At 42.6% G+C, this 17,341-nt stretch overlaps 1 protein-coding gene across 8 annotated transcripts in view; it reads right to left on the bottom strand.

Annotated features, from left to right (window-relative positions):
• The window catches only part of FHOD3 (formin homology 2 domain containing 3), a 1,303,582-nt gene that overhangs the window by 374,876 nt on the left and 911,365 nt on the right, over positions 1-17,341 (bottom strand). For all 8 annotated transcript variants that reach the window (XM_078687715.1, XM_078687716.1, XM_078687717.1 and 5 more), the window contains exon 7: positions 15,344-15,455. In XM_078687715.1, coding sequence (XP_078543841.1) covers positions 15,344-15,455 — 112 coding nt within the window. The remainder of the gene's footprint in view (positions 1-15,343; positions 15,456-17,341) is intronic.

Raw genomic sequence — 17,341 nt, 5'->3', positions numbered from 1 at the left:
CTAAGGGTTCTTTTTGCAAACTCTCTCTCCCTCTCAGGATGTCTTCCATCACCCGGCGTAAGAACTGCATACCGTGCATTTTTCTCTGAAGTCGGCGGCATGTCTCGGTGACTGGATTCGCGGCCGCCATTTTATTTTTCTCGCAATTCTCCTCACGGTGTCGGTTCTATGAACACCTGTAATTTACATCTTCTTGAGGGGAAAATATAGAAAAATATGCTCCTTGACTGTTTCTTGGCACCTAACTTTATATCCCACACCAAACGCGGAGTTTTTCTATACTGGGTATGTGACTGCCTTGCTATTGCTTGAAATAAATCTTACTATCATATTATAATAACTTTTGAGATCTTTCTACGCACAAGATTTGCCATAATCACAGCTGGATAAACTATCTCAACTCTACTCTCCAGTTGACTCGTTTGGCACAAATTTCACTACCTTTTTCCTCAGAGACTGCGCTTCTACTGCTGTGTTATTCATGTCTATGGGGAGAACCAAGTCTGTAAAAGCTGCTGCCTCAGCTCCTGCTTCTACTCTACGTCCTAAATCCACTGCATTGTCAACGTCAAATCCTTTTTCTGTACTATGGAGATTGATACAATGATGTTGCTCTATGTGAGAAATGGGAATGTATAAAGAACATGGCTCTTTCCTGAAAGAAAGATTTATCACATATGAAAGCATCACCACTAAGCCATTTTATGCAACAAGACTGTTAACCTTTCAGGAATATGTTTGTGGTTCTATTGAATAAACTTTGTTTGTCATAAAGGGTCTTTCCCCTGTAGCATCATTGGTCACATCTGCTGAATCTATTCTATGATGGATTAAACCTAGTCAACAGATCTGGGTTTAATCCATCACCGTTCTTTAGCCCACTCTGCCACCCCAGTTCAGACATGGCCATATGCAAATCAGTCTGACCCTGTGCCTCATGGGAACAGTCCAGCCCGAACTGCCAAGCCATGCCTTCCCTAGACCGGAATCAAGCTTCCTAGGACCGGTTTCTGGCATTTCAGCCGTCTTCAGCCAGGCCGCACTTGTGGTGTCCTTTAGGTGGAGGTAATCCAAACAGGCTTTGTAATGTGGGAGCCTTAATAGTTGGTAATGCCGCCCTCACCACATAATTGGCCACACTTTTGTCCTTTTTATATGCAAATAGTGGCGGCACAGAGAAATCTTCATGCAGATTTTTTAGCAAATGCCAGTTAGATGTAATGAGCTTCCTGTGTAAGTTAGTTGCAGGACAAAAAGTGGTGACACACACCATCTTTTTGACATCTGGCTTGGTTCTTTTTTCAAGCAGAGTCTCACGAGGGGTCCACCATGCTCGTTTAAGTGAGTTTTTCAATAGTTTCTTAGGGTACCCTCTCTGCATGAGTCGATGTTTCAATTGCTCTGCGTGTCTGAAATAGTCTTCCTTATTGGAGCAATTTCTGTGAATTCTCAGAAATTGCCCAAACAGCAGATTTTGTTTCAGGCTCCGAGGATGATTACTAGAGAAATGCAACGCTTTATTCCTGTCAGAGGGCTTTCGAAACAACGTTGTGCTTAAACCTCCATTAAAAGGTTCTACCTTTACGTCCAGGAAGTTGATGGATTCATTTGATGACGAAACCGAGAACTGGATGTCAATCGTCCTTGAGTTCAGCCAACTAACGAATAGTCCAAGATCTTCTTGTTCTCCTGTCCAAACCATGAACACGTCATCTATGTATCTCATGTAATGGGAAATGTTGCTGCTGAAGGGATTAGTTTGATAAATGAATTTATCCTCAAAAAGTCCCATGAACATGATGGCTAGCTCTGGGGCAAAGGGGCAACCCATCGCCACCCCCTTAATTTGGTAAAAGAATTCAGCATCAAACGTAAAAAAGTTTTTTTGCAGGGCAAACCGTGCAAGGTCAAGTATGAAGTTAGTGGGAACTCTGACCGGTCTAACCCTTTTCTCCAAGAACACGGTTAGTGTTTCAAGTGCTTGATCTTGGGGGATCTGGGTGTATAACGACACCACGTCTAGAGTGACTAGAAGTTGTCTGTTCTTATCGAATTTGATAGTGGAAATGCGATTGAGGAATGCGGTGGTATCTTGGAGGTGAGCGGGAATTGTCTGAATGAAGGGTTTCAAAAAATGGTCGATGTATTTGGCAATAGGTTCGAACAGGGATTCGCACCCTGAAATTATAGGTCGTCCTGGGGGATTGTTCTCGTCCTTGTGCAATTTAGGGAGCACATAGAACACCGGGGTTCTGGGACTCTTGTTCTGTAGGAATGCTAATTCCTTGGGTCCTATAATTCCCTCATCGAAACCTCTTTGGATGATAACAAATAGTTGATTCTTTAGTTCCAATGTTGGATCCTTCCCGATGCGTCTGTAGCAGTTCTGGTCATTGAGCTGGCGGTTCACTTCTAATTTGTATTTGTTAATGTCCCATAACAAAGAACTGAAGCCGAGCGGGTAAGTTGAACAGCTGCCAGCACCAGCTCGCAATGGTACATAAATGCCACGTTTGAATGGGAAAGTGTGACACATGAGTAAATGTTGTCGCGTTTGTTGTTTCTCTGCACAGCTGCTGACATTACATCCTTGGGGAAAACACAACCCGATTGAATTCTTTACTATCCACCATTGACTACGTTCCTTATCTTGGTACAAGGTAGGAAGTCTCAGCTGAACACAGGGAGTTGATCCCTTCTTTCTTGTAGTTGTTTATGCTCCAGACACATGCGCTAAATCTAGGCATTTTTATTGTTTCAGAACCTACCTGGTCCTGAGGAGAACCCCACCCCAATTACAGGGGTTTGAAACGCGTCGACCACTTTTTTCGTCCAGCATCTGGCCAATCTTTTTTTGCATTTAATTGGGTTCACAAGAGAGCTTGTGAGAATTTCACCTACAATAAGTTTGCAAAAATATGAAAAGAAATATTTTGGACTGAATTGCTTTCCGCTGCTTGGACGCTTTGCTTTCTAATATTATTTGTTCTACTGTTGTGAATGGATGGTGTATGAATGTACGGCCAAGTGTGTTTGAAATCGTTGATTTAATTGTGTGTATATATTGTATATATAATTGTATGCTTTTTGTATTCTGTATTTTCCATGCACGATAAATAAGGTGCTGATAAGAAAAGTGACATTTTCATGAAAAAGAATAAATTTGATTCAAAATATAACTAGGTTGTTTCTGCTTTAATCAAAACAGCCTGTCTTTGAAACTCCAGCGTTGTTGGAACCAAGTCCCAGTATTGGCTTTTGTTTTTGTTTAATAAGGACTGTTCCCATGAGGCACAGGGTCAGACTGATTTGCATATAGCCATGTCTGAACTGGGGTGGCAGAGTGGGCTAAAGAACGGTGATGGATTAAACCCAGATCTGTTGACTGGGTGTGAGTGTTTGATTGGTTCAGATGCTCCGTCCATCACCACCCCCTTTTGTACCGAATCTATTCTATGTAGCTCTTATAAAGCACATAGCTACCCTTAGTAATCCCAGCGCTGATAGTGCAACACATGATGGATCGCGGAACCTAATATGAGCTGTTCTGGAAGAGCCAGGTCTTTAATGATTGGCGAAAGGAAGTTCCTTATTTTATGATCGCAATGAGTCACCTCTGCCTTATTATTAAAAGTATATTGGAAGCGAAGAGTACTCTTTTGTTGGAGAATGACACGAGCATGACCAGGTCTGGGGATCCCCAGTAGAAAGGAGGTGTTTTGCCTAACAAGGCCACACAGGATTTTACTATGTTTCAGCATGATTGTACCAAAACAGAATTCTGTCCCAGTATATATAGTGTGTCAATATATACATGAGGCAAGTAATCACTATTAAGTACCTGAAGAGCTGATGAGGCCCTGACCCCAAATATTAGCAGGACCAAGGGAGACCAACCGGGCAGGACATGCGAAAGCATGATTGGTGTAGCAGACTGACTGAGTCTGAGAGGTGGGCATGGCGGCCTCTGGGAAGGGACATCTTTCTTTAATGGCCTTACCTCAGAGAAGGAGGGGGAGGTGACAGAAGCCGAATAGTGACAGATTCTACCAGATCAGCTGGTGACAGGGTCATCCACTCTGTGACTAGACCACTCTCCTTTGCTGTCCCTGTTGAGCAGCGACAGGTGCATTTAAGCCGTATAGCAGTGCTACTTGGAAGTCCATCAGATCTAACCACTTCAGACAAGCATCCTACACACAAGATGAATGACGACAATTCATGGCAGCTTTAAACAGTGAGAAGATGCTTGGCAAAGGAGTGTTGCATTGAGGGGATCACGTTACAGTCACGAGAAAAGCCCTACAGAAGTGCCTATACCATGTTGCACAAACGAAGATCTGCCCTTCCAAGTGCCCTGAATTCAGACACGTGGCTCATATCTCTCCTTGACGCTGTCAAGAGTGTAGCCTTTGAGTACATGGGGGCTCCTTGCGAGCTTCCTGTTAAAATATCTGTTATTACCCGACTTCAGAATTACCATTACAGGGGTCCCAGTATTTCCTGGGGGCGGTGGGCAGGGAATAACGCGGACTATGAAATATTGAGGAATAACAGGGTGTTTTTTCAGTTCCGATTCCCGCACGCTTTCCCCTGGAGTTTCACATGGATATCTGAATACTTTTAGCAGCTTAAGTGTAAAACACATTTCTGATGGGCTCGGTAACTCTGGTTACCACAACCCATTGAACACTACGCCCACCTAGTGATGAGCACTACAGTGTGCTGCTCGAAGCCTGATTTTTTAGTACACTTAGGCCTAGATGTAGGTAAATGTGATTTACCGATTCATAAATACCGAATTTTACCGATTCGGTATTCATGAATCGGTAAATCATATGTAGGTAGAAATTTGGTAAAAAAATACCGAATCGGTATGATTCTGTATTTACCGATTCGGTAATTACCGAATCGGTATTTGCCATTGATTCCTATGGGCCTTGAAAATAAAATACCGAATTGCCAAGGGGGACAGGGTGTCACTTTGACACCCTGTTGCACCCCTGTTTCTGGCTTGTGTGCCATGTGACACACATACATGCCCTTAGGGCATGTCTGTGTGCCACATGGTACAGGTGTACATGCACAGATGTGCATGTACACTGGAATTCGTTATTTACCATGTAATTGTATTACATGGTAAATACCGAATTGGTAATGGCCAGTGGCACTGTTTTCAGTGCCACCTACATATTGATTTACCGATTCTGTAAATTTACAGAATCGGTATTTTACCGAATCGGTAACTTTACCGATTCGGTAAATATACCGATTCTGTAAATTTTAAGGCCCCTACATCTCCATTTGTAAGTACCGGTCGGTAACGGCCGAAATCGGCCGTTACCGACCGGTATTTGCCGACCTACATCTGGCCCCTTAGCAGCAGAAATGCCTAGGAGCACACAGTTCTGCTTTATAGTGTCTCTTTATTGATTTTTTAGGTTGACTGCAGAATATAAAAACTTGTAGATTCATGGGGGAATGGATAGTGGTCTCTTTATAAATGTTAAAAATGTGGGTCTTCCATTTTCCTTTGCTATTTCACCAGACTCAGTGCACTTACACTTTGCACCATTGAAGAGTGCAGCAAAGCCCATTCACTGAGGGATATCTAAGAGGCCCTGGCCCCAAGTCCATTTTCCAAAGAATAATAATCAATTCATCAGCTCCCAGGGCACTCCAAACATCTAACTTTCCCTGGATTGCACTAGAATAACTATACGCAATTTCTCATTCTTTCTCTCCTACCACAAGAGGTTTTATTTTTCAACTTTTGTGGGCCTTTTAGGTAATTGAAGCCAATAGTTGTTTTATTACTGTAAGTTGAGCAGTAGGCGTACATGGGCTCTGCAGGATGTAAAGGTGATCCATACCACATGGTAGCCGCTTTCATTTTCCCCATTAATGGGGCTTCCTCACGTGTGAATGGCTGCTGATCGGAATACTCGAGGAGCCACCGAGTTCAGAGGGCTAAGCAAATAGTAAAACTGACTGTAAAAATAAATTTGACATCTCTCCGTTATGTCAGCAGAACAACGATATTATGTTATGTGGTGTTCTACAGGTTACGGCCCCTAAGCCCAGACAGAAAGAAAACGAGTAAAACTCGTTGCCTGTTAAGCCTTGCTAGAATTTTGTATTTTTCTATTTGTACTTTGTTATTTTATCAACATTTGCATTGACCATTCTAACATTCACGTGGCCCGTAGCGCTTTCTTAATCTGGGAGTGATTTCCTGAATTTCCATCCATTGGTTGTGTATTGTAGTTAGTTTAATGTTACGTGTCTAGTTAAATAACGATTTAAGTTGGTCTTTCAGTATGAAATGTCTCTGCTTGGATCAGTGGTTAATTTGTACAAAAAACAAGTGCTGGGGCTCTTGTCAGAAGGCAGCTTGAACCAGCCCATTTCTTCTGTTAGCGCAGCCTAAAACAGAACCGACTATTAACCATGAAAGTGTAGAGAGGATGTGGCCAGAGCTGGCAACTTCCAAGCTGAGGAACCAGATTTGAGTCACGGTGTTGGCTCAACATCCTGTGACTTTGGGCAAATCACTTAATCTCCCCTTAAGTGAATGTGTCCTTAACTGGTGCTCATGAAAAGCGCTGATGTTGATGATTAAGTGCTGGCGTTGAGCACCGAAAACCACCAGCTCAAATTAAGCACTGGCTTGGATTTGCAGAAGCGTGTTGCTGCTTTTCGTTGTGCTTGATTTCCAGCAGCAGTTGACCTTTTAACTCCTGCAGAACCCCACTTTATCATTACAGTAATCTGGGTAACCCACTAATTCATTATTGGGAGATGGGACCGCTGTTCTAAGCAATTTTTAACTTCACAATACACAAAAAAAAATAACAAGTATACACCAAACAAATGCCCGAATATTAAAATATTTTGTTACATTCACAATCAAATATATAAAAAAGTTTTCACATATTCAATTTTGTTTCTTTATCAGCATGTATTTTATTAATTTGTATGCATTAATTTAAATATTTTTAAATTAGTAACATTGTCTCTGCCACCCACAATACTCTATATTAATATGAAAAACCAGAGTATTGGCATTCATTGTAAAAACTGCCTCAGGGGTATTGCTTTTTCTGAAACAATCTGTATGAGCGGGCTTTGTTAATCATGCATTTTAGCTGACTCCTGCATGACTGACTGCTAGCACCTGGCCTTTTTTGCCATCCGTACATGGTTGACCAAGAATAAGGTAATAATTACTTGTAACTCAGGGTACAGAATTGCCTGTTAACATATGGCCTAAATAACTGGACCCCAGCCTAATACCATTTATTTGAGATGGTAAACCCTTGAGTGATTCTGGATCATGAGCATTCAATGACCCAACATCCCTCGTCATTCCAATAAAAATAGGCTTTCCTGCTTGAAAAACCCAAATTGGGTCTTTCCACTGCTCTCTTGTGCACCCTGGGCCCTGTTGTCACACCTTGGTATCCTCAAGCCTAGAGTTTTTCCCCAGCAGCAGTAGCAGTCACATTACTTGAGCGAAGCTCTGTGGGCAAGCCGATTCAAATCCAGACTAACCATCCAGAGAAGAACCCAGCTCCAATAAACCAAATCATGGCTGTGCGGGTGAAGCTGGAGGTCAGATGTCCTAGCAGCAGTGGTTATATGATCTGCATATCTCTCTGCCAGTAAGTGAATCAGATGCCAGGATTACCTTCCCCCACGAGCACCTTAAACTCAGCAACCCAGGCTGTCCTCAGGCAGGCATCAGAATCAAAGGGCAGGCGAAATCAGGAATGACTCCCATTCGGGCATATGATCCCGAACCCCAGCTTCACGCATGTCACACAGCACAGCTCAGTGATACCCTTGCCATGAGCAGTTTCTTCTAGTCTCTCTGCCAGTTCACAACCAATCCCTCAAAAACAGACAGATGCACACACACCCAACCAAGGCACACAAGCGCCATGTATGAGCAACTTCTTCAACATTCCGCTCATCACCACCACGTCAGGCTTACCAAAGCACGTTACTAACGAGAGCTCGGCACTGCTTGATACAGCCTCCATAGCAGACTTATTAAGATCAGATACTCTTAGTGCCATCTTTATTACATAAACCTTTCTCAGCTCTCACTTACATCGAATCCCTTTACAGACATTGCGAACCTGTGGACATGCTACAGGACATCAACAACAACCACAAGTTGACTGCAGATGCCTGTCCCCAGTGAAACCAGGCTTTGCAAAAGGCTAATAGAACAAGCCAGCCGACACGTGTTTCGTCGCACAAAGGATATATGCTCCGTGACTTCTTCAGGGCACTCAGCCGGTGATATTTCCAACCCGGCCGGGCTCTTGTATGGCAGATGAAGTAATCAGGAATATCAGTATTCGTGTTCAGAGTGTTCAATCTTGCGAAAGTTTACGGCAAAATTGCAGCCCCAAGACAGCCCACTCGGTAGCACTCGTCCGCTACCTGGTACCGAGTGGGGTGTCGTGGATGTGTCATATTCGATCCATACCTTAAAAGACTCCCCCACAACTCATATTTTCAACGCAACTGGCACAAACTATTTATATCACACGATTAAGTACCAGCTGTGTATTGTTCACAACTCTCTATAAAACTGATATTCCTGATTACTTCATCTGCCCTACAAGAGCCCAGCACTTAATCAGCAACACCGGTGCTTGAGCACTAGTTACGGACACATTCATTTTTGGTAGGCACAGAGAGATGTTGAGCCGACACTGCAACCTGATTCCCCAGCTCCGAAGTCAGCAGCTCTGACCATTATGCAACATCCTTCTCCCTACTTGTAGGGTTTGTAGGTTCTGGCAGCGCTAACAAGAGAAATGGGCTGGTCGAAGCTGCCTCCTGACGAGAGCCCCAGCACTTATTTTTTACAAATTAACCACTGCACTGGCCTCAATGCTAAATGTTACCACCTGACATTTGCAGATCAATAGCAGCAACTTTCTGCTGAACTGCCGGTGTAGCGAGCATCTAAGTAGTTGATAATGTTCTTCAAGTCACATAAAAGGACAATACATAACCATCGAGGCATGCTTGACACAGTTGCTCTATGAAATGGCTTTAATGGCACCATTATATGGTGGTTTGAGTCATATATGAGAAACAGAGCACCGCTGATTCAGGCCAGTCCATCCCGATCTGAACCCTTCAGTGTGACTTCTAGTGTCCCCCAAAGCTCCATCCTCGAGCTAATGATCTTCAACTTGCACACACATAACTGGTACAGCTGACAAATATTTAATGATTTACAAGTCCGTGTACCATACACAACTCTATTAGAGGGTCTCATCTAGCCTTGACCTGATCCACATAAAGAACTGCTTCACAAATATTTAGGTTGGCCATCCATGGTCTGCTCTAGCTGCACTCAACCAAGATTGAGGTTTGTCTCATTGCTAGTGTGAACAAGCAATCAAGATCATGGCAAGGAAATCCTTGATGAAATGACTCTAGGTGACTTTAGACCACAACTTGTTCATAGGGTTCTCCCCTGATGCCAATGTCAGCTTCAGAAAGCACATCACAAAAAAACAGAACAGGACCACCTGGGGTCAACGAACCCCACTCTGAAGAAAGCAGCCATTCCAATGAAAGGAAAACCTTTAAACATCTGTCGAGCGGTGAGTTCTATTTCACCTCAATGGTACAATACTCTTCTTGCTGATATCCTCAAAGCTCACCTTACATCACAATAGAGCATGTTGTGTGCAGCAGCCCACCTCTTTGAGCAGCTTCAGAAATTAAACAAGATAACTTCAAAGACACAGGATCCACTGGCTCTCTTTCCCCTCAGGCATCGCCATTAAGTGTTGCTGTGTCATTTACGTGGCAGTCAGCATTGGTACTCTGCTGTACCTGGTCACCAAGATCAAGATGCTTCAGGCATCTGTACAACGTGTATCACTAGCATCACCAGACTCATAGCCGGAGACTACAATCCGCCTGCTATGAATTGGTGAAATCTGTCAAGCACCACTTCTCCCTGATTCTAGAAAACAGCCGAAGACCTACTGTCCAAGTAACTCCCAGTTGTAGTGTAACCTTCCAGATAGTTGGCACAACTTAAGAATACCTACACTTTCACATCACTACCATCCACCGAGCCTCTCACTGAAGCAGTACGCTCCCCTTGTAGTCCCTCTCCCTACTTATTGGGACTGTTGGCTTATAACATGCCTACCCTCTATTTAGATGTCTCTCTACCTCACCCATCTCCACCCCATCAATACATCAGGACTGTCTTGTTACCGCACCACCTCTCTTGCCCATATCCTTATCTACCTCATCTCTCTTCTCTATGTCACCTATGTTTCTCTACTTCATCTCTTTTTGCTCTATACCTCAAGTATCTTTTCACACCCTTCACTCCTCTCTCTTCCTTTCTCTTTGCCTCACTAGTCTCTTTACCGGACCATCTCTTTTATGTGTCTGCTCAGGTTGTCCCTCTCTCTACCTCGCAACTCTCTTTACACTGTGGATCTCTATGCACCTCTCACTATCTCGAGTATCTTAATCTGTCTACTTCTACCTTTGTCTGACTTAACATCTTCCAACTAACCTCTGTTTCTACCATCCCCCCCTCTCTCTCTCTTGCTCTCTCTTTACTTCACCCCTCGATGTACCTCATTCCCCTTCTTCTCTCTACATTTCCTTCTCCTTGTCACTATCTCTGTCTAGCTCACCCTAAAATCACTCTATCTCACTTTCTTTACCTACATCATTCTTTCTCTACCTCTATATGGTTCCTTCTGGCTAATTCGCCTTTCCCTTTGCACTTTACATCTCTCTTTCTGTCTTACATGCTTTTCTACGTCATCGCTGTCTCTACCTCCCTTCTCTCTCGCTACACTGTTCTCCTTTTTCACTTCTTTGGCTAGACAGTTAATTTCGACTCAGTCCTCTCCACTTTCCTGCTACTGATTTCTGCCCTTACCTGTCCTGGCCCTAGTCCCCACCCTGTTTACCTGTGAATTTTCCTGCGTCATTTGAGAGCTAGCTATTCTGTTTGATGCCCGATGGAGCTACCTGGTTTAGCTATAGGGGAGAAAGGTCGGGGATTCCCTCCTTGGACGTCACCTACCCAGTCGGTCTTTAGCCAGACTTCCTTTCGTCTCTCCTGTCGTCTCTTCCCGCTTCCTCCCTCTATTTATTATCTCTACTTCTCTCCTCTCTCAATGTATGGAGACTGAACTTTTCTGTCTGATGCCTGATGGAGCTACTACCTGGTTTAGCTATAGGGGAGATGGGCCGTGGACTCCCTCCTTGGTCGTCACCTACCCAGTCGGCCTTCAGACAGTTTTCATTTCGTCTCTCCTTGTTGTCTCTTCCCCTATCCTCCCTTTCTCACCTTCCCTGTCCCCTCCCTTCTACGCTCTATTTATTTTGCCATCCATGTTCCTTAAATTGTTTCCTATTGAGACCTAGCTATTTGGCCAAAGCCCAATGGAGCTACCTGATAGCTATAGAGGAGATGGGTTTTGGGACTCCCCCTTGACCGTCATCTACCCAACCGGTCTTTGGGCAGACTTTCCTTTGTCTTTCTGCCGTATCTCCCTCCCATCCTGCTTTTCTGCGAACCTCTTCCCTCGACACCTGAGACCTAACTACTTTGACTGATGCCCGATGGAGCTACCTGGTTTAGCTATAGGGGAGACGGACCATGGATTTCCTCCTTGGTCGTCACCTACCCAGTCGGTCTTTAGACAGACTTCCTCTCGTCTCTACGGTTGTCTCTACCCTTATCCTCACTTTCTCACCTCACCTACCCCCCACTTCTTTTCTCTCTCCTTTCTCTCCTCTCCTAACGTATTGCTGATTGTTCATTGTAAGGTATAATTGTTGATCTTTTTCTGTTATACTGTTAAACCACATTGTTGCGCTTCCTTTCGTCCCTCCTGCTGTCTCCTCCCGCATCCTCCCTCTTTTTATGTCTCTCCTTCTCCCTTCTCTCAATGTATTGAGACTGAACCTTTTTTGTCTAATGCTTCATGGAGCTACCTGGTTTAGCTATAGGTGCGATGGGCCGTGGATTTTCTCCTTGGTCTTCACCTTACCCTGTCGGTCCTTAGACAGATCTCTTTTGTCTCTCCATATTGTCTCTTCCCCTATCCTCCCTTTCTCACCTCCCCTGTCCTCTACACTACCTCTCCCCTCTCCTAATTGTATTGCCTATTCTTTTTTTGGGATTTATTGTGTAATTGTTGAACTTTTTCTGTTACATTGTTGATTCTCACGTAAAACGCTCTGATACCTCCGGGTCTAGCCAGCGCTATATAAAACTCTTTAAATAAATAAATTTAAAAAACAATTTAAATAAAATAAGGTACTGGAGAAAGGTAAAGAGAAGGTTATTAGATTTAAACAGCAGAGATTGTGACAATCCACAGAGAAGTGTTTTTATGTTTACTGCTGAAGCGACAACGCCAATGCTAAGGGGCGACTGATTCATAATTATGAATACCCAGCACCTAAAGCTACTGAATGAATTGTATCATCTCGCTATAGATGTCCAGCAGAAAATCATAAAACAGAGACCCCATTGTGTGGTTCCTGGAAAGGGGATTGAAATCTTTATTATCGAAACATATTTACTCCTGATAGGTTCTCTTCATAGGAATCATAAAGAGGTGAAACTCATAGTAGACATGAGTTAACCATGCCTTGCTTAGTTAGTTAGTTCAGATGCCCGTTCCACTTATCTCAGAGAAGACACTCTCTTTGCCCTTGACGGAAATAGTTAGATTCCTGTTTCTATAGATTTCCTGATTCTTTAGCAATGGCAATTCCTGGTTTACTGAACCTGCACTGATTGGTAGTGTCCATACACAAGAAAGCAACAAAGCAGAGATGCCAATTCAACACATGCACATCCACCCCTTTCGTCCATCGGACAGTAACTCCTCTAGATGTAAGTAAGATGTAGTGCTCTCCAAGCAAATAGCCTCCTTCTGCTCATAGGAGGCGAAATCAACAGCCAAGATGGAGAAAACCACTTGAGGTTTAAACTATAATTTGTACAAATGCTGAGGCACAAAAAAAGAAGTCTGATATAGTACAGCTGGCTATTTGCCACTTAAATAGATAAGAAGTCCATACAGCAATCTTGATTTTTCCTTATGTATCCTTTATTCCAAAAATATGATTTTCTTGACATCCGGAACAGGCAGCCGACAGGTGTTTCGTCTGAAAGGACTTTCTCAAGGCTAAACATGGAATGGAATTCGGAGTTCTAAATCCAAATATGATGTGTACCACCTTCAGTCGAAGGTGTAACACCTGCAATATAGAGAGTGATCAAAATCTTCTCTGACTGAACTTCTATGGCTTGATAATCCTGTAAAACTAGGCAGTCTTGTCACGTGTGGTCGTTTACTCCGTGACCAAGCGTGACGAGACTGCCCAGTTTTACAGGTTTATCAAGACCGTGATCCTACATAGAAGTTCAGACAGAGAAGATTTAGATTACTCTCTGTATTGCAGGTGTTACACCATCGACTGAAGGTGGTACACATCATATTTGGATTTAGAACTCCGAATTCCATGATGGTTTATGGCCGTATTTAGCCTTGAGAAAGTCCTTTCGGACGAAACATGTGTTGGCTGTCTGTTTCAGATGTCATGAAAATCATATTTTTGGAATAAAGGATACATAAAGAAAAATCAAGATTGCTGTATGGACTTCCTATCTAATCGAGTGGCTAATAGCCAGCTATAGTATATGGGACTTCTTTTTTTGTGCCTCAGCACTTGTGCAAATTACTGATTGGTAGTGTATTATTGAGTCTTGAGCGAGCACTGATTTGCAGTGCATCCTTTTTCCGGGACTAGCAACATTTAACAGTGTTTCCTTATTCCCTGAGCTAGCACTATTTTCAGTGCACTTGTATTTTCTGAGCTTACACTATTTTCAATGGTTGCCCTTTCCTTAGTCTTTGCTTCCCTATGCCTGATCGTTGGATCACAGTTTCCCTCTGTGCTTGCATTATTTTCCTTCTTCTTAGTTTCATGTTATGATATGTGTCTTGCCCCTGATTTACTTCCTCTTTTATAAGTGTGTTCTGTTAGTTTCCTTTCTGCCAAGTGTTATGAATGTTTTGCTTTTTTTCAGTTAAACACTCTTCCTCTCTTGCTCTTAGTATGCAGTCGATGTTGTATTGCATTCTCCAGCCATGTTTTCACTGCCTTAGGTATTCCTGTCTGAATTCTGCAGACAAAATAACTTGAAGAAGGCACCACACAACCCTTCTTCAGGAAGGAAAGAGAGATTTTAAGTTTTAAGAAAGGGAGATAAACTCTCCCTAAGCAAACTAATACATCACAAAAAGTATTCCACACCCGGATATTTCATATGAGAAAACTAGTATATCGTCTGGGTATCAACCTGTTATATATCATTATATCCTTTTCCCTGCATACATTTTTTATCATACCTAAACAACCTCGATTAAATGGATACCTTGATGGTTGAGGTATTTTTATTATACTCTGAAGACCCTCGCTGAAGTAATATCCAAAGTGCTCACTGGAATATGGTCAAGCCCATCTTGGATTTAAGGGTCGAGGATGTGACCCGATGATGAAGCATGCAACTGCATAAGCAGGTGAGGGTCTAACAAAGAAAACTATTTGTTTTCTTTTATAACAGGGTTATATCCAGAGGAGATATGAAATAGTCGGGTATGGGATTCCTGTGTGAACACCAGGCTGCAAGGACACCGTTGCCAGTCTAGGCAGTGATTCCCATATTCTGTGAGTATTGTCCTTATGCAACCTTCTATCACATTGCTGAAACGATCAGGTCCACAGAGCCTTCTCTTGCAAGTATGTACTACATGTGAAGACTATGGAGACAGCTCTGTGGTTGAGGAACAAAAGGAGTTTCTATCGTTCTATTTGAGGCTCCTAGGCCTTTACTCAACTTCTCAATTAGCATTAATATTGTTATCTGAAAGCCCAACACATCATACATGTTAGTTTTTTCTGAATGCTGAATAGTAACTCATGTACCTGACCTTTCTGAGAATTGCCTTCTTTGAGTGTGCCAGGCTTCCTACCAGGGTCCCACTTCAGAACTGACTCCTTCTGCCACCTTTGGCTGCTTTATTGCCAATCTTCTTATCCCTTTGTTACCCTTGCCACACCTCCCTGAAGAGACCTTGACATCAATGTTTTACATTTTCCTTAACAGTGCTCAATATATCTCTTACAAATATTTTAAAGCAACTCTCGAGTCATGCTCTGAACATACATTTGTATTACATGTGCACAATTTAGTATTTGTAATTTATGTCAGGTGGCTCTGGGAGAACACAAATCCTTTGGAACCCACCTCTTTTCTTGTCCACAGCATTGACAGCCTGAATTAAAAGGGGTGCGTTGGACTCCGTGTACTCCACAAACACCAGCAGGAGCTTCAGCGCTGTCTTCACCACCAGGCGGAACTGAGAGACAAGAAAGAATCACACTTTTTAGGAAGCCTACAATAACTCCACATTTCTTGCAAGTAGATCTTTATAGTTTTAGGAGTCTGTGGGCAATGCTTTGCTCTGCAGCCAGGGAGCTTCATCGTGCATCAATTATGGACCTGGTCATTATCCTGTAAATCTCTATAAAAGTCATTACTTACCATAAAGCAATCATTAAAACCAAAGTCAAATGTTCATAATTTTAAAAAAATCTTCTCCTAATTCATCTAGTAAATTGCTGCAGACCACTTCCAAAATCCTGACTACTGGAATAGGCAACACTAAGGTAATTGGTTCTCATGGGACCTGCAATGAATGAGCTATGTTTTTCAGAGACATAATGAGAGCGTATTGATGTCAGTACACTCTAAATAGGGCAGAAGGGCCATCTGTTGATTTTTGGCAAATGTCCCACATCCTCCAAACTCTAACACAGGCCCAATGTCTCCTTCAGAATAACACACATTGCAGTGCCTCTTAAAATGAATATTTCACCAAATGCGACCAGACCTGCGTTTCTCCTCTGATTGGAACGCACCATAAATACAGTGGAAAGTGATGGAGAATAATATTATTAGCAAACTGAATTACACAGAATGTACATTTATGCAGTCTAAGCTTGGATGCTCTCCACATTATCAGGTCGATATACAGACAATATTGATGCCACCATTAGCCGTAAGACATTTCTGTAGGAAGGGTATGTGCCTGCTACCTTCAGGAAATTGTATAGTTGTGCACTTACATAGGAAACCAGGTTCAAACATTTGGGACCACAGAAATGTCAGCTCACTACAGTCCCTAGTGCGCTAGGAAAGAATGACACAAATATTGCTGCTAATTAAGGACACAAGGATATCTGCCTCGTGATAAATGACAGGCAACTAGAATTTCACCTGTTCCACAGGACCAAAAGAGGCCAGCTGTATATAGCTGGTAATATGTTCTGCATTGTACATCTAGAAAAAGTAGGCTCCTATTTAGAGTTTGTCAGATGGGATACTCCATCAAAACATGATGGATATTCTGTCTGCTGTATTACAAGAGCAATAGTCTCTAATGTATGTGTAATAAGCTGGACAAGATATTCGCTACATGTGTGGTGAAGTATTACCTATGCCAAACTCTAAGTAAGGCCTTTATCTTTTCCTGTTCTGATCGACCCTATTACTCAGACTAACACAGAAACAGGAGTAGAAGGGTTCCATTAGATCTAACCAGTTGTTTTGCTTTGGGACAGAGACACATCTCCTTTGTTGGAAACCTAAGTGTATGCTGGTGTATGAGGTGAGGGGTTCTCAATCAAATAATTTGTCTATGAGATACTTTCTCACAGAAAATCCAGTTGGAGGCCTCCCTCTCTAAATTCAGACCCATTGGGAGAAACAAATGTGTATGTTTGTGAGTATTTCTATGTTTGTGTGCATGTGTGTGTGTGTGTTTGTTTATTAAGTGGATGTTGAAGGACATTTTTCATTCAAAACATTTAATTGTCTCACTTGAGGAATAGGTGATAATCAATTTGTTTATCATTCCACGCCTGTCTGAGTTCAAAATTAGTTTGGATGAAAATTAAAAGTAGTAAATCATTGTCTAGTACATTAAGAGATAACAGTGATACCAGTGTTGTGGCTGATTTACTGCATTATTCCTTTTAATGTGGGAATGACAGTAGATGTTAAATGTTGTATGTTTACCTGTCAGCCATAGGGTGGTCTTCCTCGAAAACATTTTGCCTTACTCCATTTTTTGCTGATCTCTTTTTTTGCTGGCCTCAGGACTCTGAACACTTTACCACTGCTGACCAGTGCTTAGAGCATTGGTTTGTATGAATGTTTTGCGACTGAAATGTGGTCTCAAAA

The sequence above is a fragment of the Lissotriton helveticus genome, chromosome 4_1, assembly GCF_964261635.1.
Source record: "Lissotriton helveticus chromosome 4_1, aLisHel1.1, whole genome shotgun sequence".
NCBI lineage: Eukaryota > Metazoa > Chordata > Amphibia > Caudata > Salamandridae > Lissotriton > Lissotriton helveticus.
The sequence above is the reverse complement of the archived record's forward strand: the minus strand, read 5'-3'. Positions and strand labels throughout refer to the sequence as shown.